This window comes from Pongo pygmaeus, chromosome 9 (genome assembly GCF_028885625.2).
Source record: "Pongo pygmaeus isolate AG05252 chromosome 9, NHGRI_mPonPyg2-v2.0_pri, whole genome shotgun sequence".
Taxonomy (NCBI): Eukaryota; Metazoa; Chordata; class Mammalia; order Primates; family Hominidae; genus Pongo; species Pongo pygmaeus.
The window spans coordinates 20,365,866-20,393,033 of NC_072382.2; the positions used below are offsets into that span (position 1 = coordinate 20,365,866).

General features: G+C 39.8%; 1 protein-coding gene across 6 annotated transcripts in view; it reads left to right on the forward strand.

Moving 5' to 3' along the window:
- CKAP5 (cytoskeleton associated protein 5) overlaps positions 1-27,168 on the forward strand; it is a 103,291-nt gene that overhangs the window by 11,561 nt on the left and 64,562 nt on the right. The window contains exons 1-9 of one of the 6 annotated variants that reach the window (XM_063671897.1): positions 7,520-7,656; positions 9,602-9,790; positions 13,140-13,233; positions 15,832-16,025; positions 17,914-18,120; positions 23,165-23,336; positions 24,780-24,912; positions 25,153-25,253; positions 26,508-26,621. In XM_063671897.1, coding sequence (XP_063527967.1) covers positions 13,177-13,233; positions 15,832-16,025; positions 17,914-18,120; positions 23,165-23,336; positions 24,780-24,912; positions 25,153-25,253; positions 26,508-26,621 — 978 coding nt within the window. In that variant the 5' untranslated portion in view covers positions 7,520-7,656; positions 9,602-9,790; positions 13,140-13,176. Of the gene's footprint in view, positions 1-6,802; positions 9,791-13,139; positions 13,234-15,831; positions 16,026-17,913; positions 18,121-23,164; positions 23,337-24,779; positions 24,913-25,152; positions 25,254-26,507; positions 26,622-27,168 lie in introns of those variants that run through there. The other 5 variants (XM_054439684.2, XM_063671898.1, XM_054439683.2 and 2 more) reach the window with 5 other exon arrangements.

The window sequence follows — 27,168 nt, forward strand, 5'->3', positions numbered from 1 at the left end:
GTGCAATCTCAGCTCACTGCAACCTCCGCCTCCCAGGTTCAAACATTTCTCCTGCCTCAGTCTCCTCAGTAGCTGGGACTGCAGGCATGTACCACCATGCCTGGCTAATTTTTGTATTTTTAATAGAGATAGGGTTTCGCTGTGTTGGCCAGGCTAGTTTTGAACTCCTGATCTCAAGTGATCTGCCCGCCTTGGCCTCCCAAAGTGCTGGGATTACAAGTGTGAGCCACCGCACCAGGCCAACTTAGCCCACTCTTACATCAAAGGACTGAAATATAGGTTTGTTTAAGTCTGAAGTCAACCTGAAATCTCTCGATGACACTGGGATGATGCTTATAATGATATAGTAAAAGGCCAAGCGGGGTAGATCACCTGAGGTCAGGCTTTCGAGACCAGCCTGGCCGACATGGTCAAACACCATCTCTACGAATAATATCAAAATTAGCTGGACGTGGTGGCGCACGCCTGTAATCCCAGCTACTCAGGAGGCTGAGGCAGAAGAATCACTTGAACCCAGGAGGCAGAGGTTGCAGTGAGCCAAGATTGTGCCATTGCACTCCAGCCTGGGCAACAAGAGCAAAACTCCATCTCAATCATCATCATCATCATCATCCTCATCATCATCATCATAATATAGTAATGATAGCTGTAGTTTACTGAGGGCTTGGTATTTGCCATGAAATCTGTTAATACTACTACTTACTTAGCCAGTGGCTCATGCCTGTAATCCCAGCAGTTTGGGAGGCCAAGGTGGGCGGATAACAAGGTCAGGAGATCGAGACCATCTTGGCTAACACGGTGAAACTCCATCTTTACTAAAAATACAAAAATTAGCCGGGCGTGGTGGCGGGCGCCTGTAGTCCCAGCTACTTGGGAGGCTGAGGCAGGAGAATGGCATGAACTCAGGAGGCAGAGCTTGCAGTGAGCCGAGATCAGCCAATGCACTCCAGCCTGGGTGACAGAGCAAGACTCCGTCTCAAAAAAAAATTAATAATAATAATAATAATATAGTAATGATAGCTGTGGTTTACTGAGTGCTTGGTATTTGCCATGAAATCTGTTAATACTACTACTTACTTGCATAAAATCATTGGATTTGTTTAATTTGACCCTTTCCAATCAGCCTTTCTCTTATTTGGCCACATGGGTCATATTTTTGTTCTTTACTCTTGCCTACATCTTTTAGAGATCCACACACATGCCTGAAACGTTCTCTGTTGTCCCTACTTTTTGCCTTTGCTTGGCCAATCCCTATTAATTTCATTTCGTTTTAGGGTATCACTTTCACAGGGAGACCTTCCCTGAACCCCCCTGCCCCAGTCTAGATTAGATTCCTCCGTCATACTCCCTTATTGTACTTTACCTCAGGGTATTGTGGTGCACAGCCTATACTCAGCATCTAGATGAGCATCTAACACCGAATAGCCTCACACTATCTGACAAGCACAACTGTCAGGACAGGAGAATAATGTGAATATTTGTGGGAAATTTTTGTTTTTTTTTTTTTTTGAGATAACCTCTTGCTGTGTCACCCAGGCTGCAGTGCAGCGGCTCAATCATGGCTTACTATAGTTTCAACCCCCTGGGTTCAAGCACTCCTCCCACCTCAGCCTCTTGAGTAACTGAGACTACAGGCGCATGCCACTACACCTGGCTATGGAGGGAATTCTTAACATGTAAAAGGCAAAATCTCATTTAATCTTTACAACAATGATTAGATGAGTCATGTTAGGCAAGTTACTCTGTTTGCCTCCATTGCCTCATTATTAAATAGGGATAATAATATCAACTTCAAGGTTTTCAGGATTAAATGAGTAAATACATGTGAAGTGCTTAGGATAGTGCCTGGCACATAATATATGTTCAAGAAGTGTGTGTTAAATAGGGAGCAACGTGAAGATGGTATTGTTATAATGATTGATAAAACTGAGGATCAGCTGGTTTGTGGCAGAGCAAGGTTTACAACTCAATCTGTCTACCTCCAGAGCTCAACATGACTTCAGGTTTGCACTAAATTTAATCTAGAGTAGAGCTTTCTACAGTAAGATTTCCTTCAAGCAACTGTTTTACTGCCATGGCTTTGCCAAAGTGAAAGATTCTAAAAATGAAATTACCCTCTTTTAGTGGATCTTATAATAAAAAAGTAACTAACTAGGAAAACAGTGGCAAAAATCTTAGAAAATTTCAAAATAATATTACTGTGTGATTTTTTTCACTTTGAAAAGGGTTTACTTCAGAATTTTATTAAATATATCTTGTTTCCTCAACACATTTGAAATACACATTCTACAAAATTTTCTTTATAAGACCAGGCGCAGTGGTTCATGCCTGTAATCCCAGCACTTTGGGAGGCTGAGGCAGGCAGTTCACTTGAGTCCAGGAGTTCAAAACCAGCCTGGGCAAGTGGTGAGACCCCATCTCTACAAAAAGTAAAAAAGTTAGTTGGGCATGGTGGCAAATACCTGTGGTCCCAGCCACATGAGATGCTGAGGCAGAAGTTTTGCCAGACCCCAGGAAGTCGAGGCTGCAGTGAGCCATGTTCCTGCTACTGCATGCCAGCCTCAGTAACAAAGCAAGACCCTGTCTCAAAAAAAAAAAAAAAAAAAGATACAATTTATTGTATATTTAAGACTTCTGGCTGGGTGGGATGGCTCACGAGTGTAATATCGACTCTTTGGGAGGCTGAGGCAGGAGGACTGCTTGAGCCTGGGAGTTCGAGACCAGCCTGGGCCACATAGTGAGACCCTGTCTCTACAAAAAAATTTAAAAATTAGACAGATGTGGTGGTGCATGCCCCAGTAGTCCTAGCTACTCAGGAGGCTGAGGCAGGAGGCTCACTTGAGGCTGGGAGGTTGAGACTAGAGTGAGCAGTGATTGCACCACCATACTGCAGCCTGGGCAATGGAGCAATACCCTGTCTCAAAAAACAAAAAACAAAAAGACTTCTGTGACTTCATGAAATGGTGCCATTTTAGAAATTTTACACTAGAGCACAAAGCACTATGCAATGCTGGGATAATGAATAGACTCAGTTCCTTCTTTCAAAGGAGATATCACGTACACAAAAAATCTTAAGAGGGAGAGTGAAGTGTAGCCTGTGGGATGAGTATAGGCAGATGATCCAACTTCAAGCCTCTAAGTGGGAATTTTAAAGTTTTAAAGCTTTTAAAAGCATTATTTATCATCTAAGTGGGAGTTAAATAAAGAAAAAGTAAATGAAAAAAATTTAATAATATAAAAAATACAAAAACATTATTATAAAAGATGCTGAAGCTCATTATTAAAAATCAGAAGGCATGGATGGGTATTAAAGTTAAAAGTAAAAGTTTTTTCAAAAAAATTTTTTTGCTTAACCCTTAGACACACTCTCAGAAGTAGCCATGGTTAACAATTTTTTTCTTTTTTGACACTGATTCTCGCTTTGTTGCCCAGCCTGGAGTGCAGTGACGCGATCTTGGCTCACTGCAAGCTCTGCCTCCCGGATTCACGCCATTCTCCTGCCTCAGCCTCCCGAGTAGCTGGGGACTACAGGCACCCGCCACCACGCCTGGCTAATTTTTTTGTATTTTTAGTAGATACAGGGTTTCACCGTGTTAGCCAGGATGGTCTCGATCTCCTGACCTCGTGATCCGCCCCCCTTGGCCTCCCAAAGTATTGGGATTACAGGCCACAGCCACCGCCCGGGCCCATGGTTAATAATTTTCTACAGATCCTTCTAGAAAATGTTTATGTGCATTCAAACATGTACAATGTTGTCCTCGTTTTCTATGGCTGCTGTAACAAATGACCACAAATTTGGTGGCATAAAAAAACAGGATTTATTCTCTCACAGTATAGAGGCCAGAAATCCAAAATGAGTCTTATGGACCTACATCAGGGTGTCAGTCAGCAGGTCCACACTCCCTCCAGAGCCCCTAGGAAAGAATCTGTTCCTTGCCTCTTCCAGCTTCTGGTGGCTGCTGGCACTCCTAGGCCTGTGGCCATCTTACTTTATTCTAATCGTTTTTTTTTTTGAGATGGAGTCTTGCTGTGTTGCCCAGGCTGGAGTGCGGTGGTGCGATCTCAGCTCACTGCAAGCTCTGCCTCCCAGGTTCATGCCATTCTCTTGCCTCAGCCTCCCTAGTAGCTGGGACTACAGGCGCCCGCCACCACGCCCGGCTAATTTTTTGTATTTTTAGTAGAGACGGGGTTTCACCGTGTTAGCCAGGATGGTTTCGATCTCCTGACCTCGTGATCTGCCCGCCTCGGCCTCCCAAAGTTCTGGGATTACAGGCATGAGCCACCGTGCCTGGCCTACTCTATTCTAATCTTTCTCTGATCCCTCTTCATATCACTTTCTCCATTGGGTCAAATCTCCCTCTGTCTTGCCCATAATGATATATGTGATTGCCTTTAGGACCCACCCAGATAATCCAGGGTAATCCCCCCATCTCAAGATCCTTAATTTAATCACATCTGCAAAGACCCTTTTTCCAAATAAAGTAACATTTACAAGTCCCAGGGATTACAACCTGATCTCTTTGGGGGTCATTATCAGCCTACACAAATGCATATTTAAATGTATATGTGAGAGAGAGACACACACACACACACACATACACACGCATACAAAAAAGGAATTAGACTTCATATACTGTCTTACAAATTTCTTCTTAAAACTTAATGGATTTCTTCCACATTGGCACATTTGACCCTTGAGCAGTGCCAACGTTAGGGATCCCCCTGTGCAGTGGGAACTTCACATATAACTTTAGACTCCCCCAAAACTTTACTAATAGCCTACTGTTGACCAGAAGTCTTATTGATAACATAATTGTTCAACACATATTTTGTATGTTATATGTATTATGTATTGTATTCTTACAGTAAAGTAAGCTAGAGAAAAGAAAATGTTAAGAAAATCAGAAGGAGGAAAAATATTTTTTCTCGCTCCATCGTTCAGGGTGGAGTGCTGTGGTCCCCTCTTGGCTCACTCTTTCTGGGCTCAGGCAGTCCTACCTCAGCCTCCCGAGTAGCTGGGACTAACAGGCATGCGCCACCATGCCCAGATAATTTTTTGTATTTATTTTTAGACACAGGGTCTCACTTTATTGCCCAGTAAATAGAAAATATATTTACTATTCATTAAATGGAAGTGGATCATCATAAAGGTCTTCATCCTTGTCATCATCCTCATGTTAAATAGGCTGAGGAAGAGGAGTGGTTGGTCTTGCTGTCTTAAGGGTGACAGGGGCAGAAGAAAATTCACATGCAAGTCAACCTGTACAGTTCAAATCCATGTTGTTCAAGGGTCAACTGTATTTATATATTTACTTCTGTCTTCCATATCATCTTTTGTTTTCTTTAAATATTTGCAAAGCAATTTTTGTATAGACAAATGTCTCATTTTTTGTGTATGGTAAAAAACAATAGTATAAAATTTATCATCTTAACCATTTTTAAGTGTACAGTTCAATAGTGTTAAGTATATTCACATTGTTATGAAACAGATCTCCAGAACTTTCTCATCTTGCTAATCTGAAACTCTGTATCTAAATATTTCTCTTATCCCCCTCCCGAGCCACGCCCCCACCCCATCTTTGGTTACTGCCATTTTACTTTCTGGTTCTATGAATTCATGAATTTGACTGCATACCTCATAAAAGTGGGATCATACAGTATTTGGCTTTTTTTGTGACTGTTAGTAGATTTTTTCTCTAATTTTTAAAATGTTTAATTCGCTCATAAGCACAGCACAGGGTATCCATTTGTGTGTGCATACACACATACACTCATTGTACTATGTTTATTGCAGTTAACTGAAACCCTATGTCACTAGAATGCTATGTAACAGAAAATGTTGGTCATACCTCTTGTGATAAATATTTGTTGGGTACTTATTTTGTATCACACATTGGGAGAAAAAGATAAGATACATTCCAGCCCTTGCCCTTGAGGCACTCACAATCTGATGAGAAAGGCTGATCTGCAAACCATTACTCTCAGAACAGTGTTAAGCTTGATGGTAATATAATGAACGAAGGTCTTAATTACCTAATTCAGAAGTATTCTTTACAGTTAAATGCATTGTAGAATGAGATTGTCTTGGCAGTTCAAAAATCAGACTATTTTAATCTGAATCAGTTTCTTACTTGGCAACTTTATTTATCTACCCCACCCCCAACCAAGTAAGGAAACAATACTTGGCAACTTTAGCTTAGGGTTCTCTAAAACCTTCAGAATAAGAGTAACCTGAGTCTGCTCCCTGGTGGAGCAATCTTCATAACTGTTCTTTGGATTCTTAAATTTCTGCTTTACTCCTGTTGTGGATAGGAGAAATTGGGTTACTTACAAATGGTCTTTAAGCTTACTACATTGATTCCTGTACTGATCTGATGATGGCCTAAGGCTTTAAGGAGGTGTGTTGATTCATCTAAATTAGGTGGAGTAATACGGACTTAAAAAAAGCACATATCTTTCCTGTTGGTATGATGGGAGACACAAAATGCAGGCAAACCTTGTAAACTAGGATTCAAGACAAACTCCTCCTACAAAAAGAAAATTAAAACTAGTTGCTAACCTTTGGAGATCTCAGAGACTAGGACTTAACTCCTTGAAATATTAATGCCGTTTCTACTACAGTTTTCTTAAGAACTCTTCATATTAAATTAGATGACTGCACATTACAATTGTATTGGTATGCAAGATTACTTACATAGACTTGTACATTTATTTACATTGACTTTTCAGTCAATTTTTGAAAGATCACATTTTACACACAAGACAGGAAAGGTTATTTTTTTCTTTTTTTCTTTTATAGAGGTAGGGTTTGGGTCGGTTGTTCAGGGTGGAGTGCTTTGGTGCAATCTGGCTCACTGCAGCCTAGTCCTGGGCTTGGGATCCTCCCACCTCAGCCTCCGGAGTAGCTGGGACTACAGTCTTGTACCACCATGCCCAGCTAATTTTTTATTTTTTGTAGAGATGGGGTCTCACTTTGTTGCCCGGGCTGGTATTTTTCTATTTCACCTTCTATTACCTTCCTGCCCATCGTGTATCATTGTCCAGGATTCCTCCAGTTTTGTAAAGAACGAATTCCGTGAAAAGGTGAGGTGGAGCATTGTAGGATCTTTTCCAGGCCTTTGAGTTGCCATTTGAAGAACTGCTCGAGTCCAAAGGAGGTTAATGAACTAAGCAGCTTACATATAATGAGGGGCTGTGTATCTACCTTGATGCTTTGGCTGTTACCTGCAGTAATTTTTTTTACCCTTGGAGGAGGGATTAGGATTGTGATAGTGGGAACTGGTCATCTTCTTTGTTTCTGGAATATTACGTGTAATACTACCAAAAAAAGAGGTCCACCCAACTGCAGTAGTCTTCCTAGTTGGTCCATCATTTGCCTCTTGCCTGGGAAAGCCTGTGACCTGGAAGCAGCGCCTGAGGCCTGCAAACCTCTGAGCGAAGATACACTGCGGCCCCTTTAAGCTTTCGGAGTGTGCGGAGAGGGGAACTGAGGGTGGGGCGGGCACTCTGACAGTGGCGCTCCGGGCCCCGCCCTCGGAGGAGGCGTTTCCCAGCGGTCCGCAGCACCAATGCTGATGCCGCCGCCGCCGCCTGCCGGGTATTCCTGCTGATCCTGCTCGGACCTTAGGTTCCCTGACCTCTCCCTGCCCGGGGAGCGTAAGTGTCAAACCACGGGCAAGGGGCAAGCATCCCGCGACCGTGCTGCAAGTCCTGGTGGACCGTACTGGGGACTTTCCTGGCCTATCAGGCTAAGGCGGCGAAAGAGCGTAAACAATGCCGGCTGCAGTGAGCTAAAGCCAGGGTATCTGCTCTACTTCTGGGTGGTGACAGCAGCCGTAGGGTGCTTGTTTGGGCATGCAGTGGGTGAGCAGTGTCCACGACCTGGCTTTGCCCCCACCTGGTTCTTACTTGGGGTGAGGAGAGGGTTGCTTTTACCAGAGTATAACCCATTTGAGCTGAATGGGTGGAGCTGAATCTCTCTCTCTGGGCCTTGGATCCTTACCCTGGTATTTGAAGACCTTGGTAGCTTTGGGATGAGTAAGCATTAGGTTTTCAGCTACCTTGGTACAGTCGAGCAGTAACTCCAAGTTGTCCTAATTCACAGCCAGGTTTAGCTTTCTGTCTCTCCAGAGGCCTGTGTTGGTGGTATCCCCTACCCCTTTTGGATATGTTGACAGTGATCATCTCTTAGGAAGAGTCCAGTTAACCTTCTTTCCTCCTGATATGAAGAGCACAATGTTAAAGAGACAGCTCTTTACCCCTCTCCGTCTCTGAAGGAATTTGTGGGACGCCGCTGTCCCAAGATTAGGAAAGCAAACACACCAAAGTTTGAGATAATCTGCTAGAAAACAGTTCAGATTTCTGGCCGCCTGGTAATGCAGAATACTCCAGCAAGAAGATAACACTTGCCCTTGTTAATGGGAAATACCTGGAGACAGTGAGGTTTTTTTAAATTTGAGGGAAAGTCTTGTCATTTTTGCCACCTGCTACTCAGAGATGGGATTTTGTCAGATTTTGGTTAAGTAATAAAAATCTTAAGTTTTCTATGACAGTTACATAGTTGTTGTGTTTCTTTAATGCAGTTGTCCTTCCTAGACATGGTTTGAGTAGATTTCTGGGCATGTGTTTGCATTGCTTTCTTTAAAAAATGATTTCTTTTTTTTTTTATGAGCCTATCATCACACTCAGTGGTCATTCAAATGGGTTGCTTTTTGATGGAGCAGAAGTTTTTCTCAAACTTCTGTTAGAATCATTCTGTGCTTCTGCAATAGCATCTCCTTAGCCAGAGGTGAGGGTCCAGGAATGGTAATCAAATTCAGATCTCTTGTATTGTGATAGTGAAGAGCTTTTGTAGGTCAAGAACTTGGGAATTTGCCATAAAATAGTCGTACTGCCAGTGGTTTTTCTCTAAGTAGAAGAGAAAATAATCTGTACAGTAGCTCTGTAATTACTCTTATAGACTATCAAAATACAGGAATTTAAACTAAAAAGACACCACACTTGGGCCCATGGGTTGTAGGGAAGAGAGATAGACTGAGAAGTAGGAGACATAGGTTCTAGGCCCAGCTCTAGTATTACTCATGACTTAATCTCTCTGTCCCTTTTAACTGGTTGGTTAATGAGAAAATGCACAGATTTTGGGGTCTCTTTTATGATGGGATATAGTGCATATTTAATAGGAAATTTATTATTTATTTGAACACTAAACTGAAAAATCAGACAATTTGGAATTTATTCTAAGTTCTGCCTTCCTGTATAACCTTGAAAACATTTCTTAACCTCTAGTCTAAAAATAAACAATTACACCTAAACCTTTTCAGCAATAGCATGGACTATATGGTATTTGAGCTCTTAGGAAGACATTTTTAGATCAGTGGTGTATGATTATAATATTTCTGTAAAACATACTTATTTTAGCTGGCCTCCTTGTCTTTGCCTCTGTTTTAGACTGGGATGAAATCTGAGAGCTCTGAATAATTGAAATTTCTGAATATGTGTCTTTACTAAGGACTAGATGAAATAAACCACAGCAAGCATTATGTATAGTTCAAATTAATCTTATTAATGCTTCTCTTTGTTGGCAATTTTATTTGCTCTTTAGGCATCAAACTCTACTGTGTAGCAAAAACTCGGTTTCTTATATCTGTTTATAAAATCCAGATCAGTCTGGTCATCCCTATATGATACTTTTAACTTTTTGAGAAACTTCCAAATGATTTTACACAGCAGCTAGACTATTTTGCATTCACAGCAGCTGGACCATTTGGCATTCAACTTAAAAAATACACAGGTATAATAATTTTTATTGTATTTTATAGACATACTAGTATTCAGTTGGTGGGGGTGGTAGGGGGAAGACTGGTCCTGAGTTTGAAAAGCACAGTTTGATGAACATGTGAACTGTTTCCAGTTTTTGACTATTATGAACAACATTGCTATGACTATCCCTATATAGGTCTTCTGGTGTAATTTGCATCCGTTTCTAGGCTATACACCTAGGAATGGAGTTGCTGGGTGGTAGGGCATGTGTATCTGATAATGCCATACTGTTTTCCAGACTGTTAAACTATTCTGTCTCCCATCATTGCTGTATTTGAGTTCCTGCAGATTCTCTTGACTCCTTTAAATTACACTGCTGCTGTTTCACGGCAATCCTAGGGATTTTGAAGAAAAATCTTAATGAAAGTTCCACATATCCTAATAAACTTTTATAATTCCATCTTTCTCTGGGACATTTTCTTCTTTGCCATGGGAGGGAACAAAATGTAAAGGAAGAAGCCTAGACTTTGAATCTTAGTTTAATTTCATTGCTTACCAGTTTTGTTGTTTTGGCAGGTTACTTAATCTTTGTGAAGCTAGTGTGTAAAATGAGAATATCTTTCCTTCACGTAGTTGATGTCAGTACAAAGTGAATTAGCATGTTTAAAAAGTACTTTGCACAATGCCTGATTCAGAATAGATATTACCAGAGTATATATTCAATAAACAAATATTTATTGAAAACATATTTTATGTCAGGCCAGAACTAGGGATGGAGAATTAAGGAGGACCTCTTCTATGTTATTAATAATATTGAAAAATCAGCCAGCCTGGGCAACATAGTGAGACCCCATCTCTACAAAAAACTAAAAAATTAGTTGGGCATGGTGACATGCGCCTGTAGTCCCAGCTCCTTGGGAGGCTAAGGCAGAAGAATCACTTGAACCCAGGAGGCAGAGGTTGGGAGGATCACTTGAGCCCAGGACGTCAAGGTTGCAGTGAGCTGTGATCACACCACTGCACTCCAGCCTGGGTGACAGAGTGAGACCCTGTCTCAAAAATGAAAAAGAAAAATTGGAAACAATTTAAATGTCCAGTGGTAGGGTTGGTAATTATGGTACATTTGTAAAATGGAGTGCTATGTAGACTTTAAACATCGTATTCTCAAATCTGGGAAAATGTTTGTGATCATATAACAAAAATGTTACAAGGGGATTATGCCTGTCTTTTTCATATGATTTATATACTACATGTGTATTGAAAAAAAACTGGAAGGAGTCAAGTGGATACGTACTTTAGTGTTCATCATGGTTATTAGGTGATGGTGAAATTGTGTTTTAATACTTAGATGTTTTTCTGTAGTTACTAAATTTTCTGTAGTTTACACATATTACTTTTATAATAAGAAAAAGGTGTTGTCTAGATAGAGAGCATAGGGGTGGGTGCAGTGGCTCACGATCAGTGGGATCACTTGAGCCCAGGAGTTCAAGACCAGTCTGGGCAATATAACGAGACCTTGTCTCTACAAAAAATTTCAAAATTAGCGGAGCATGGTGGTGCACACCTGCAGTCACAGCAACTCCTAGCTACTCAGGAGGCAGAGGTGGAAGGATCGCTTGAGCCCAGGAGGTGGAGGTTGCAGCGAGCCAAAATCGTGTTCACTCCACTCCAGCCTAGACGACAGAGCGAGATGCTGTCTCAAAAAAAAGAAGATAGGTAGCATAAAGTTATTAAAAGGATGTTGACTTTAAGCCTCACTTAAAAACATGGTTTACATAAAGAATATATATAAAGGTTCATTCAGGGATTTAATTTTGTACTCGTTTATATAAACATTGACTAGTCATGTTTGCTAGAATTAGGGAGCTTGGCAGCATCAACATTTTTACATATTGATTATTTTCTTTCTTTTTTTTTTTTTTGAGACGGAGTCTGTTGCCCAGGCTGGAGTGCAGTGCGATCTCGGCTCACTGCAAGCTCCGCCTCTCGGGTTCACGCCATTCTCCTGCCTCAGCCTCTAGAGGGGCTGGGACTGCAGGCGCCAGCCACCACGCCCGGCTAATTTTTTGTGTTTTTAGTAGAGATGGGATTTCACCGTGTTAGCAGGATGGTCTCGATCCTGACTTCGTGATCCGCCCGCCTCAGCCTCCCAGAGTGCTGGGATTACAGGCGTCAGCCACCGCACCCGACCCCCCATATTGATTATTTTCTATAAGTAATTGTAGGTGAAAGTATGACTTTTTCCAAAACTTTTTTCTTGGCCTTTTAAAAGGCCAGTTAGCTCAGCAGTTCAGTTTTATTCTAGCGTTGTTTTATATCTAAGAAGTTCTCATTTGGGAAAATATAAAAGCATCATTTTTTAGAAAACAAATTTTTGGTTTTTTTGAGACAGGGTCTTGCTCTGTTGCCCATGCTGGAGTGTAGTGGCATGATCACAGCTCACTGCAACTTCTGTCTCTTGGGCTCAAGCAGTCCTCCCACCTCAGCTTCCTGAGTAGCTGGGACTACAGGCACACAGCACTACCCTGGCTAATTTTTGTATTTTTAGTATAGACGGGGTTTCACCATGTTGCCCAGACTGGAATATATTTATATTTATATTTTTTGAGTGACTTTATTTTTTCGAGATGGAGTCTCACTGTCGCCCAGGCTGGAATGCAGTGGGACAATCTTGGCTCACTGCAACCTCCTCCTCCCGGGTTCAAGCGATTCTCCTGTCTCAGACTCCCGAGTAGCCGGGACTACAGGCCTGCACCACCACACCCAGCTAATTTTTGTATTTTCAGTTGAGACGAGATTTCACCATGTTGACCAGACTGGTCTTGAACTCCTGATCTCAAGTGATCTGCCCGCCTCAGCCTCCCAAAGTGCTGGGATTACAGGCATGAGCCACCACCGTGTCCTGTCTTTTGAGTGACTTTAAAAAAAAATTCTATTGGCCGGGCGCGGTGGCTCACGCCTGTAATCCCAGCACTTTGGGAGGCCGAGGTGGGTGGATCACGAGGTCAGGATCGAGACCGTCCTGGCTAACATGGTGAAGCCCTGTCTCTACTAAAAATACAAAAAAATTAGCCGGGCGTGGTGGCGGGTGCCTGTAGTCCCAGCTACTGGGGAGGCTGAGGCAGGAGAATGGCATCAGCCCAGGAGGCGGAGCTTGCAGTGAGCGGAGATCGCGCCACTGCACTCCAGCCTGGGTGACAGAGCGAGACTCCGTCTCAAAAAAAAAAGTCCTGTTAATTGAATTAAGTGGGGATCTGACCAAAGAATGGGATTTTTACTCTTGTTGTTGCATGAATGATAAAATAATAATCTCAGAAAAGTTATTTTTGTCTTAAGAGACTGCCTGATTGCTAAGCAGGTTTCTACCTTTATCTGACCAGGAAATACTCTTAATTCTAAGGAAAACCTGGAAGCACAATGGGAGATGACAGTGAGTGGTTGAAACTGCCAGTTGATCAGAAATGTGAACACAAGGTAAGATTCTTCTGGAATTCGATTTTCAGTGTCGTTGGCTTGTTTTGTCAGCAGTTATACTATCATCTTACTTAGAAGTGTGTGAAAACATTGGCAGTTTCAAAAATACTGATGCCTTGTTAGATATGTTATTTTTTCTCATTGAAAATAGGTTTCTCTAGCTCAACTAAAAATTTTTTTGTCTCTGGAAAGAATTCAAAGAAAAGATATTAGTGAAGTGAAAAGTAAGTGGTATCTATAAAAAGTAACTGGCTAGTTTTTTCATCTCCTTCTATATACAGTACTTCTGGTACCTAAGTACTTACTAATATTTTATTATATAGAGACTCTTCTTTGGAGATGTGTTCTGAATTTGGCCTTAGAAATCCAGCATTTTTTAGGTTCTCTGATCTATATGATCTGCATTCCAATATTTACCCTCAGAATCTACCCATCTTTATTTTCTAGTTTATGCTAGTAAGATACAATTTATCACATCATGTCATTATTTGGCGGGCATCCTTTCAGATTATCTTATTTTTTTCCCCAACTATACCTCTAGTTTCTTTCATTTTTACTCATTTTAAACAAACATCTCTACCATCTGGTAGATTTTAGAATTTCATTTCTTGTAAATTTATTCTACTCCAAGTCCTCAGGTTTACCACTTTATGTTCTTGACAGTACTTTTAAAGTTTGTTTTGAATCTGAGTATTCAAGATTTATGGTTGTTGATTACTAAAAATACTGAATAAAATATACTAACATACACAGTTGTATACATACAGTTCTATCTATGTAGAGTAGAAATTTGGAGCCATGGTCCCTATATCCTCCACAGAACCACTCCTTCATCCTATATAATAAATTAGCCAAGGCTGAATACTGTATCAAAAATCAACATGTAGCTCTTCAGATAAGGCCAGATTAAAAGTGAGCTAGTTGGTTTTTATTCTAATTTGCATAGAAATTGTTGGTATGTAGTACATTAAATTGCAACAAAAATTTGGGGGAGAATTTTGGAACTTATTTAGAATCGTTAACTATTTATAATGCTTTTTTTGGTAGATATTGTATATTCTCACTGAAAGGGGCAAAGAATATAGAGAAGTCTTGGACTTTCCGATTTTTGATCGGTTAATATGTGCTAAGAGTTTTTCAGTCTCGTGTGATTTGGTACTTTTTTTTCCCATTTTTTGAGCATTTATTGTGTGTTTTTGAAACTTAAAGCATAGAGATGTTAAATCTGTTTAGGGAACACTCATTCTACTTTATAGAATGAGATGTTGCCCAATTTTAAAAAATAAAAAAATAAATCTGGTTTAAATTGGTTAGTAAATGTTCAACTATGATGTTAATTTATGTTATATTTCACTCTAATGTTGCAGAATAGGTAATGCCTTCTTCCTAACGAATGCATCTTATAGTGGGTTAGGCAGCAGTCCTTCCTTAGAAGGAACAGTTTTTTCTGTGAGCATAGCACCTGCCCCAAATTACATTTTCATTTAAACAAATAACATGTAAATTATTTCTGTTTTTCAATCATATGTTGATCCTTCTGTCTCTTTGATCTAATAGTGTTGAGGACAAACATCTAATTCTTGACTAATGCTTAACACAGTAAATGCAAATTCGATCATCCCACAAACTAACTTCTCATTTAACTGCCCCCAAATCATTTCATTGCTTTCCCATTGCTCTTAGAATAATGAGTGTAATCTTTTATTTGGCCTTCATAGTCCTGCATGATCTGGCCTTTTCCAATCCTCCAGCTTATTTTGTACCATGCTCCCCTTCTCTTTCTTTATAGGAGTGGGAAATACCATATTCCCTGCTGCCATAGGGCCTTGGAGTATACTATTCCTTCTGGAATGTTCTTTCTCCCCTTTTGCCACTCTTTCCTGATTTGTTCCTATTTATCTTTCAGGGCTCAGCTCAATTACCATTTCTGAGGAAATTTTTTCTTAACACTAAGACAAAGCCTTTTATAATATATACTTTCATAGCACCAAGTTGCTTCTCCTTTGTAGTACTTAATGCTTTGTTATTTGTATTATAGCTTAATGTCTCCTCCTGCTGGAGTGTAAGCTCCACAAGGGCCAGAGCTGAATTGATTTTTATTTATTAAACACCTGTTGAATAAATTAATGAAAAAAGAATACCTCAGTAAAAATGTCCGAAATCTACTAGCTGAAATTAATATACAGTGTAATATAAAACTACCTAATGATTATACAAAAATAGAACCAAAAAACAGCATATACTTTGGAGATGGGGCAGTTTCATCAGAGTGATTTCTCATGTTTGAGTTATCACATCTTTAATACAATATTATAAAGAAGTAATAAATCTTAAATACAGTGTGAGATTCATTTATAATGGCCTATTATGAATGGCAGAGTATCATAAACACTAAACACTTGTAAGAAGTTTATTAGCTAATCTTTTTTGAAAACTGCCAATTTCTTAAACTTTTTTCGTTTCCTGTCATGGGGTCCTTTGTTTACATTACCTGACATAGGGTATTCATTTCTACTCTCACACCCTCCCCCCTAAATTAACAGTAGATGATAATATCATTAAATTATGTTTTGTTTCAAAATACTACTTTTCTTTTAGCTGTGGAAAGCAAGGTTAAGTGGGTATGAAGAGGCCCTGAAGATCTTCCAGAAAATAAAGGATGAAAAGAGCCCAGAATGGTCCAAATTTTTAGGATTGATCAAAAAATTTGTCACTGATTCCAATGCAGTGGTTCAATTGAAAGGATTAGAAGCTGCACTTGTTTATGTTGAAAATGCCCATGTAGCAGGAAAGTAAGTACTTTCTTTCCAACTTTACTGATAAAAGCCCCTGTTTGGTGTTACATAGATTATGTATGTTTGTAGATCACTGTCCTTAGTTATTAGCAGTTTTAGAATAGATGAATTTTCTTACTTTCATAGTTTCTTGATACTTGTTTTTCATTCAGTCTTTATTCTCAGAAATCTAAATGGTACATGAGATCTGTAGAGGAGTAAATTAGAAATAATATTTTGAGGGTTTACCTTAAGGTTTGATGACCAAGTGGTTTTCCTTTTAAGCTTTTTGTATGGGAATTATTCTAAACTAAAAGGAAGAGTCTTTAGTAACTTCAAAAAGAAACTGAGAGATTGTCAGTAAAGGAATTATCAGAATTTCACTGAAGACATTTGGGCATTATAGAAAACTAAATTTTTTACAAGGGTTGTTAGATAGGTGATGTTAGAATCACGTCTTTCTCCCTTTGTTCGTTAGGCATTTTTATTTCTTGGGGGAGGTAATGCTTACTAAACAACCTCAGTGACTCCTGGCCTGTTTAACTTGATCTGTGAATGACAGATTTCTAGTCATCCTACTATCCCATACCTCATAGACCTGATTTTTCTAACTCTAGTCTCTATGTCATTGAAAGGAACCCTCCATACAAAAAAAAAATTTGAAACACTTGACTTCATTGCACAAGAAATATATACTTGACTTCAAAGATTATACCTATAAAGATCATCATTAATTTGACAATTTGGTTAACTGGCATCACTGGGTTTCCTTTACCATTAGTAACACTATCACTTTTTAATTTCTCTTCTGATACCAGAAGCTGTTTTTTGATAAATGCTGCATGTAATCTCAACCCACTCAGTTCTTCTAATTCCCAGTAGTGTAGGTTTCATTTCATTTAGAAGAGATTCAAAGCAGTAAAGTTATTGTAAAGTCTTATCAAGGAGTCAAGAGTAGTCTTTTGTTATTAAAGGTGCATATGCATTCCCTCTGTGAAGAAATTCTCTTTTCCTAGGAAGTGTTTAAAACGACTTAAAAAAATTTTTTGCCCAGATGCAGTGGCATGTGCCTGTAGTCCTAGCTACTCAGGAGGCTGAGGCAGGAAGATCGCTTGAGCCCAGGAGTTTGAGGTCACAGTGAGCTATAATCCCACCACTGCACTCCAACTGGGTGACAGCACAAGACCCTGTCTCTCTTTTTTTTTTTTTTTTTTTTTTTTGATACAGAGTTTCGCACTTGTTGCCCTGGCTAGAGTGCAATGGCACAATCTTGGCTCACCACAATCTCCACCTCCCAGGTTCAAGTGATTCTCCTGCCTCAGCCTCCTGAGTAGCTGGGATTACAGGCATGTGCCACCACACCTGGGTAATTTTGTATTTTTAGTAGAGACGAGGTTTCTCCATTTTGGTCAGGCTGGTCTTGAACTCCTGACCTCAGGTGATCCACCCGCCTCAGCCTCCCAAAGTGCTGGGATTACAGGCATGAGCCACCACACCCGACCAACCCTGTCTCTTTAAAAAAAAAAATTAAAAGCAAGCATTCTGTAACCCTACTTTTGTAAAGTATATTTGTATGTCCATATACACACACACTTAGAGAAAGGTCTGGAAGGAGGGATATCAAAAAGTTGAAAGTAGTTTTCTCTGGGTGGTGGGATTTCAAGGGATCTTTACTGTTTTGTTTGAATTTTCTACATTTATAAACTTACTGTGTCTGCTATGACATGTCTTAAAATTTTATGGTTAACGTAAGTTTTTAAAATATTCTTGAACATAAATTTAAAAATTAAAGACTCATTTACTGTATTTCTAGCATTTGTAAAATTACTTGTACACCCCTTTTCCATGACCTTTTTCCAATTCTTACTACTTAAGTGGGGTTTTTGTTCTTTATAATATGTTACAGAACCACAGGAGAAGTTGTGTCAGGTGTTGTAAGTAAGGTGTTCAATCAACCTAAAGCCAAAGCCAAGGAGCTGGGCATAGAGATCTGTCTTATGTACATAGAGATTGAGAAAGGAGAGGCTGTGCAAGAAGAGCTCCTGAAAGGCTTGGACAATAAGAATCCCAAGATCATAGTGGCCTGTATAGAGACACTGAGGAAAGCCTTAAGGTAAGACTTTGTTTTAGCTTTGTTAACTAGAGCAGCAGTCCCCAACCTTTTTGGCACCAGGGACCAGTTTCATGGAAGACAATTTTTCCATGGAAGAATTGTGTGTTGGGGGGATGGGGGGTCGTTTTGAGATGAAACAGTTGCACCTCATAAGGAGTGTACACTCTAGATCCCTCACGTGTGCAGTTCACAGTAGGGTTTGCACTCATATGAGAACCTTAATGCCCTGCTGATCTGGCAGGAGGCAGAGCTCAGGTGGTAATTCTCGCTTGGCAGCTGTTCACCTCCTGCTCTGCGCCTGGTTCCTAACAGGCCACTGTACTGGCCACTGTACAGGCCACAGCCCAGGGATTAGGAACCCCTGAACTAGAGAATCTCAATTGAGTTTGGATTCCAGGTTTAAACAGAAATGGAAACTGCAGAATTTGACTTGACATGCCAAAACAAGCAAGTGACCTGAATAAGGAAAGTCATTCCCCAAGTGTGGCACTTCATGTTGACTTATTTTAGCCTTCAAGTGTGTTGTGTAGTTATTTTATCTGAATCCCTTTCTAATGAAGATGAATAGAGATTTCTGACCTGTTATCAGATTAAGAATTGGGCTTTTCAGTTGGGGGCAGTGGCTCATGCCTGTAATCCCAGCACTTTGGAAGGCTGAGTTAGGAGGATCACTTGGGGCCAGGAGTTTAAGACCAGCCTGGGCAAGATGGCAAGACCCTTGCCACTATAAAAAAGAAGCTGAGGTGGGGAGGATTCCTTGAGTCTAGAAGTTCTAGGCTGCACTGAGCTATGATTGTGCCACTGCAATTCAGCCTGGGTGAGAGAGCAAGACCCTGTCTCTTTAAATAAATATGGCCAGGCTCAGTGGCTCACTCCTGTAATGCCAGCACTTTGGGAGGCCGAGGCAGGCAGATCACAAGGTCAGGAGTTTGAGACCAGCCTGGCCAATGTGGTGAAACATGTCTGTACTAAAAATACAAAAAAATTAGCTGGGCATGGTGGCGCATGCCTGTAATTCCAGCTACTCGGAAGGCTGAGGCAAGAGAATCGCTTGAACTTGGGAGGCAGAGGTTGCAGTGACCCAAGATCATGCCACTGCACTGCAGCCTGGGCGACAGAGCAAGACTCTGTCTCAAAAATAAATAAATAAATACATTTCAAAAATTGGCCTTTTGGTGGAAAAGCACTGAAAAGAAAAGTACCGGCCTTTTGGTGGAAAACTACTCCTCAGGGTATTTAAGCAGCTCTTTTTCTCTTGCTATCTTAAGTATAGACTTTCGAAATCTATACTTTGAGATGTTGGCTAAAGATATAGTTTGCGGACTAAAGCAAACCTTTATTTAGATGCCTTTTTAGTAAAATAGAAGCAAATGCTATATGCCTTTAAAGAGAAGCACAGTGAAAGCAAATAGAAAAGTAACTTTTGCTCTTATGTAGTAAGCTATTTTCAACCCTAGACTTTCTTGTTTGGCCATGAAATTTTTCATGAATAGGATCTTTCAGGAACAAGTGGCTGTAATTTGCTATGGAAATCTGAATTAGACAGATCACTAGTTTGTTCAGATTTGGCAGTTCTTCTAATCTGATATCCTGTCCCCAAGTACTGTCTATATGAGATATTTTAGAAAGCAGCTGTAGTGAAATCCTCACGGAATGAAGATCATCCACCTCACCTCTCATGATTTCGTGTATGACCTACATCTTGGAGAAAAATGTTTCCTTTGGTGTTTATCTTCTGTGAAAGTATAAAAACTCTTGAATTTTGTTGAATGATCTTTGATTTACAGGTCTTTAATATTGTTTTTTGCTTTTTTTCATAATGTACTTTTATAAAATTTGACTTGCTTAGATTCTTACGTGAGTGAAGTTTCCTTGTTTCTAGCCTATTACGATATAGCAAACAGATGTTTTTCTGAGTAGTAAACAGTATGCTCATTCTATTGTCTTAGAAATTTAGTGACTTGTCTTAGTTATCAGAACTATGCTTATATCAATAAATCTTTTGTGTCCTCAGTGATGTCTAAATTTAAAAAAATACTGTAATCTTTGGGTTTTTTTTTTTTTTTTTTTTTTGAGACAAGGTCTCGCTTTGTCACCCAGACTGGAGTGCAGTGGTATGATCCCAGCTCACTGCAACCTCCGCCCCGGCGTTCAAGCGATTCTCATGCCTCAAGCCTCCTGAGTAGCTGGGACTACAGGTGAGGAGCACCACCACGTCCAGCTAATTTTTTTTTTTTTTTTTTTTTTTTTTTTTAATAGAGATGGGGTTTCACCATGTTGGTCAGGCTGGTCTGGAACTCCTGGCATCAAGTGATCCCACCTCGGCCTCCCAAAGTGCTGGGATTACAGACGTGAGCAACCGCACCTGGCCTATAATTTTCTACCTTAAAATTACAAGTTTCTATCTGGAGTGCTGTGTACTCTGGTTATTTCATTTTTTAGCTAAACTGGGAGAATAAGGGTAGGAAAATAACAAGTTAGGTATATCTCATGTTTTCTTCATAGATGTTGTTACGTAGTCCCATCCCTGTGTGGTTCTTTATTTGTCCTAAAGCATTTCAGAATCTATAGTTTAACTAGGTAGCTCTCTGGGACCCTCAAGAACCTTGAGGCCAAACTGCTTGATCCTGGGTTCCAGAGCTTGCTAAAGCTTTGTTAGTGAGAGCTTCAGGTGACCAGAAACATTTGTGGTACCTAAAACAGGTTTCTAGTACCCTTTTGTGTTTTCTATAGTAATATGTTTAGTATCAAAATTAGGTTTTATTTTATTAAGGTGTCTATTTTCCATGTGGACTTGCTCCATCTTTTTTTTCTTACAGAAGGAGGCCAGGATAGAGAAAAAAGATTCAGATGAAACAGTAATAATATATAGGAAGATTTAAGAAATCTCAAATGTTAGGTTCTTCAGGCACCATGTTAAATATCCCTAAAACAAAATGGTTTATTGCCACTATACTTTCTTATTTTTTGTTTAATCTTAAAGGTCAGCTGAGCCAAGTTAAAATGTTATTTTTTTAATAATATAAAGGCATTTTAAAAGAAATCTTGGAGATTATGTAGGTTATTCTCATGATATTTGTACTTGAACTATATCACATAGCCAGGTATCTTATTAAAAATTCTTTTTTTATTGTGCCTGTAGTCCCACCTATTCAGGAGGCAGGAAGATTACTTGAGCCCAGGAGGTAAGGCTGCTGTGAGCTATGATTGTGCCACTGTACTCCAGCCTGGTTAACAGAGTGAGACACTATCTCAAAAATAATAATAATAATTAAGGCCAGGAGTGGTGGCTCATGCCTGTATTGTCCCAGCACTTTGGGTTGGGAGGCTGAGGTAGGCAGATTGCCTGAGCCCAGGAGTTCAAGACCAGCCTGGGCAACAAGGAGAAACTCCATCTCTACAAAAAATACAAAAAAAAAAATTAGCCGGGCATGGTGGTGCACCTCTGTAGTCTCAGCTGCTTGGGGGACTGAGTCTGGAGAATAGCTTGAGCAGGGAAGGTCGAGGCTGCAGTGAACTGTGATCATGCCACTGCATTCCAGCCTGGATGACATAGTGAGACCCTGTCTCCAAAAAATTAAAAACAAAAACCCAGAAAAAAAATTGTTGGAGGACACTAGTAGCTATCAATGAATAATTTTGTTGCATTTGCTCACATGAGATAAATTTGTGCACATTAGATAATAGATAAATAATAATTTGGGTCCTACTACTTATACAGAATTTCAGTGTTCTTTCATAAATAAATCTCTCCTGCTCCAGAATCTGATACTCACAAATGTTAGTAGTGATATTAGATAGCTAAAATTGGCCAGTTGGGAACTTGAAAATGTAATCTATGACAGATATGTAAGGTTAAATACACTTTTTTTTATTTTTTATTTTTTGAGATGGAGCCTTGCTCTGTTGCCCAGGCTGGAGTGCAGTGGTGCGATCTCGGCTCACTGCAACCTCTGCCTCCCGGGTTCAAGCGATTCTTCCACCTCAGTCTCCCAAGTAGCTGGGATTACAGGTGCCTACTATCATGCCTAGCTAATTTTTGTATTTTTGTAGAGACAGGGTTTCACCATGTTGGCCAGGCTGGCCTTGAACTTCTGACCCCAGGTGATCTACCTGCCTCAGCCTCCCAAAGTGCTGGGATTACAGGTGTGAGCCACTGCGCCTGGCCAAATATGCTTTTTGAAAGAAGTCAAAATGCAACATTTTCCCCATAGAAAACTGAAGCAAAGAAAGATTTAAGATGCCCAGAGTTATAGTGTGATAGCCACAAAGTCAGGAATAAAATACTGCCAGGATTTGTGATCTATCTAGGTAAATGAATCACTTTAATTATAGGAGCTATTAAAGGTTTATTAAGAGTTGATTTCATTCATCTAAATATTTATAAACTAGTTTATATTTGTAAGCTTTTATATATGTATATACATATATATTTGAGGTATTAGGCTGGGCGTGGTGGCTCACACCTGTAATCCCAGCACTTTAGGAGGCTGAGGCGGGTGGATCACCTGAGGTCAGGAGTTTGAGACCAGCCTGGCCAACCTAGTGAAACCCCGTCTTTACTAAAAATACAAAAATTAGCTGGGCGTGGTGGCGCATACCTGTAATCCCAGCTACTTGGGAGACTGAGACACGAGAATCACCTGAACTCGGGAGGCAGAGGTTGCAGTGAGCCGCAATCACACCATACCACTCTAGCCTGAGCAACAAGAGCAAAATGCCATCTGAAAAAGAAAAAAAAAAAAAGGGTATTAAACATGTTGATCGTTTATAGGTTTTAATTATTCCTAGTCTGCTTACCTAGAAAGTTTGTTTTAAAATGGTAATATTATTTTGGGCCCTACACATTAAATAATATTCTTGGAAGAACAACACCTTAGTAGGTAAGCGGTTATGAGTTCCTTTTCTTTTGTTGCCTTAAAAAAACTGAACTTACATAATTCTTCTAATATGTAAATATGGAACTATGTTTGAATGAAGAAAAACTAATGCTTTATTTAATCGCATTGCATGTTGAAAATTTTTCCCAATTTTTTACTTGTAGTGAATTTGGTTCCAAAATCATCTTGCTTAAGCCAATTATCAAAGTGTTGCCAAAACTCTTTGAGTCTCGAGAGAAGGCTGTTCGAGATGAAGCCAAACTAATTGCTGTGGAGATTTACAGATGGATTCGGGATGCTCTGAGACCCCCATTACAAAATATAAACTCTGTTCAGGTGAGACAAAAAGTTTTCTGGTTGCTTTCGCACAAGGTTAATATGAAAATATTTTCTTCCTATCATTGTTGATATTCTGTCCTTAAAAATAATTATTTTTCGGGCCGGGCGCGGTGGCTCATGCCTGTAATCCCAGCACTTTGGGAGGCCGAGGCGGGCAGATCACGAGGTCAGGAGATTGAGACCATCTTGGCTAACACGGTGAAACCCCATCTCTACTAAAAATACAAAAAATTAGCCGGGCGCGGTGGCGGGTGCCTGTAATCCCAGCTACTCAGGAGGCTGAGGCAGGAGAATAGCATGAACCTGGGAGGCGGAGCTTGCAGTGAGCCGAGATAGCGCCACTGCAGTCCGGCCTGGGCGACAAAGCAAGACTCCGTCTCAAAAAAAAAAAAAATTATTACTATTATTTTTCATTCTTAATTTTGAAATCAGCTTTTCTGAGCATAGCTAACTTTCTCTGCAATTCTGTTGGGTGGCAGAACTTATTATCTGTGTGAAGTACATTCTTTCTGGCTTTTTATTACTATTGGTTGTGGAGACTTTTCTGATGATGTAAATGTATCCGAATTAATGAACTAATGAGAGTGTCTTAAAAAGTGGGACTTACTGTTCTTTCTTAGTGCTTAGACATATGTCTTCCTTAGAGTAAATTCAAGTTGGTTTGACTTATGCTGTAAAAGAAATATAATTTAATTATATATTTTCTTCCGCTGGTGCAGTGGTTCACACTTATAATCCCAGCACTTTGGCAGGCCCAGGCAGACAGACCACTTGAGCCTAGGAGTTCGAGACCAGTCTGGGCAACATGGCAAACCCTATCTCTACAAATAATAAAAAAAATTAGCCAAGCATGGTGGCACAGCCTGTAATCCTAGCTACTTGTGAAGCTTAGGTGGGAGGATCACCTGAACCTGGGGAGGTGGAGGCTGCAGTGAGCCAAAATTGTCCAGCCTGGGCAAAAGAGTTGAGACCCTGTCTCTCAATGAATGAATGAATGAATCTTTTCTTGTTTGCCCTGGTAGAGCCACATAAATAAGAAATTGGAGGCCAGGCACGGTGGCTTACACCTGTAATCCCAGCATTTTGGGAGGCTGAGGCAGGAGGATCACCTGAGGTCAGAAGTTCAAGACCAGCCTGGCCAACATAGTGAAACCTCATCTCTATTAAAAATACAAAAATTAGCCGGATGTGGTAGTGCACCCCTGTAATCCTAGCCACTCGAGAGGCTGAGGCACGAGAATTGCTTGAACCCAAGAGGTGGAGGTTGCAGTGAGCCAAGATCATGCCACTGCACTTCAGCCTGGGTGACAGAGTAAGACTCTGTCTCCAAAAAAAAAAAGAAAGAAATGGGGTCCTGATATGTCAATAAATGTAAGTATTAAGTATGTTAACTAATGGTGGAGATGCAGATATTATTTAAATATTATATGATATTTGCAGTTGAAAGAACTAGAAGAAGAATGGGTCAAACTGCCAACAAGTGCTCCTAGACCTACTCGATTTCTTCGTTCCCAACAAGAACTAGAAGCTAAATTGGAACAACAACAGTCTGCTGGTGGAGATGCTGAAGGAGGTAAGCCAATTTTAAACACTGGTTTCTGCAAAAATTAGCAAGAACTGGCACTGCCACAAGAATCTGTGTTCATTAGGCATATTTTGTAGGATTGCCTTTAATAAAATATAAGTTGCATGTAGCTTTAATAACTCTGGTCCCTTCTCTATTAAAATTTCATCAGAGTTGTGAAAGGACTGATAACTGGTAAGTAAAACAATTCTAAGCATTTTTAAGGTTTGTGTTGTTTTTTACTTAAAGGTGGTGATGATGGTGATGAGGTGCCACAAATAGATGCTTATGAGCTTTTAGAAGCTGTAGAAATCCTTTCCAAACTTCCCAAAGACTTTTATGACAAAATTGTAAGTAATAGTTAAACTTCTTTCATTTATTTCTTGAAAAATAATTACTTGAATAGAATTAGAATACTCTGCTGAGCCCTTGTCTGGTGCACCCCCTTCCATCCTATATCTTCCCTAGTAGAGTGAGTTAGTTGGTTCTTCCTCTTTGCTCCCACACTACTTTGTACATATATATATTATAGCACTTTTTTTAAACATGTCTTGCCATAAAACCAGAACATGCTTGACTTCCTTTTTCTAATTTTCTCTCTGGTTTTTAACTCTAAAGATCTCCAGATTCCTCCCCTTTCTCCATTTCTACTGCCACTACTTTACCCCAAGGTTTCTTGACCTTAGCATTGTTGACATTTTTTGTCAGCTGTCCTGTGCATTGTATGTTTAGCAGCATCTCTGGCTTTTATCCACTAGATGTCAGTAATACCATCTCCCTAAGTCATGACAATCAAAAATGTCTTCAAACATTGCCAGAAGTTCCCTAGGAGACAAAATCATCCCCAGTTGAGAAACATAGTCTTATCCCAACCACCACTGTAGTAGTGGGTTGTTGGTTATGTGATTGTTCTTTTCTGGTCTTTTTAATGTTGTCAGTGTAGAAATTCCTCTCCTGTAATTGTGCTGCTGTGAGATGGGTGGGCTAGAAATGCTTTCTATTAATGTTTTCTGTTTGACATCTGCTTACTAACGTTTGCTTAGAAAATGAGAATAAAACATCTATGGCATTCTATTTGTTTATTATATTACTTTAGTCATAACATCTTATGAAAATACTTTTTATATATGAACAAAAATTTATATATATGAACAAAATGTTCTGATTGCCTCCACAGTTTTATTTTTTATTGTTATTACTATTTTTTTGAGACGGAGTCTCGCTCTGTCGCCCAGGCTAGAGTGCAGTGGCACAATCTCGGCTCACTGCAAGCTCCGCCTCCTGGGTTCATGCCATTCTCCTGCCTCAGCCTCCCAAGTAGCTGGGACTACAGGCGCCTGCCACCACGCCCAGCTAATTTTTTGTATTTTTAGTAGAGACGGGGTTTCACCGTGTTAGCCAGGATGGTCTCGATCTCCTGACCTCATGATTTGCCTGCCTCGGCCTCCCAAAATGCTGGGATTACAGGTGTGAGCCACTGCGCCCGGCCAGTTTTATAATTTTTTAAAAAAATTATATATCTTTGAATTAGCAGAGTGCAATAAATAGACTTTTATTCTGCTCTTTTATTTTCTGTTACAAATGATTCATATTGTATCTTGCAGGAGGCAAAAAAATGGCAAGAGAGAAAAGAGGCCCTGGAGTCTGTAGAAGTACTAGTAAAAAACCCCAAACTGGAAGCTGGCGATTATGCAGATTTAGTAAAAGCATTAAAGAAGGTAAATATGAGGACTTGCAGTACTGGTATTGTAACAGCAATCAGGCCTTTGAATTTCTCATCAGTCATCTTTTTAATTACACATACATTGCCACTTAAGGAACATTACTGATGGTATTTGAATTACAGACATACATTTTTAAAGGGTTGTTTTAAATTACTGTTGTGGGTTAGTTTCATTTTCAATCTTTGTTTTTTGTCACTTTGACTTTAGGTATGCTATTTGATAGCTTCTGTAACTCTCTAGGAGAAGAGAGTTGCTGATCTAGAACTGCATTTTCCAGTTTTATAGTTCTATAGGATGAGCTATTTAAGTTAGCTGTATTTAATTGGACAAATATTAAACATGAAGATAGCAAATGATAGCACACTACATTGTATCAGTATGTAAGGTAAAGAGTATAGGAATATGTGGTCAGTTCTGAAACAGGCAAGTACTAAGTAAGAGATAAACATTTCTAGAAAATAATCTTTTGGTATTACTTAGGTCCAAGCAAGTTGAATGCTGCTGGTGGACATTTTGTATGTAGTAACTTTTTATGAAACCT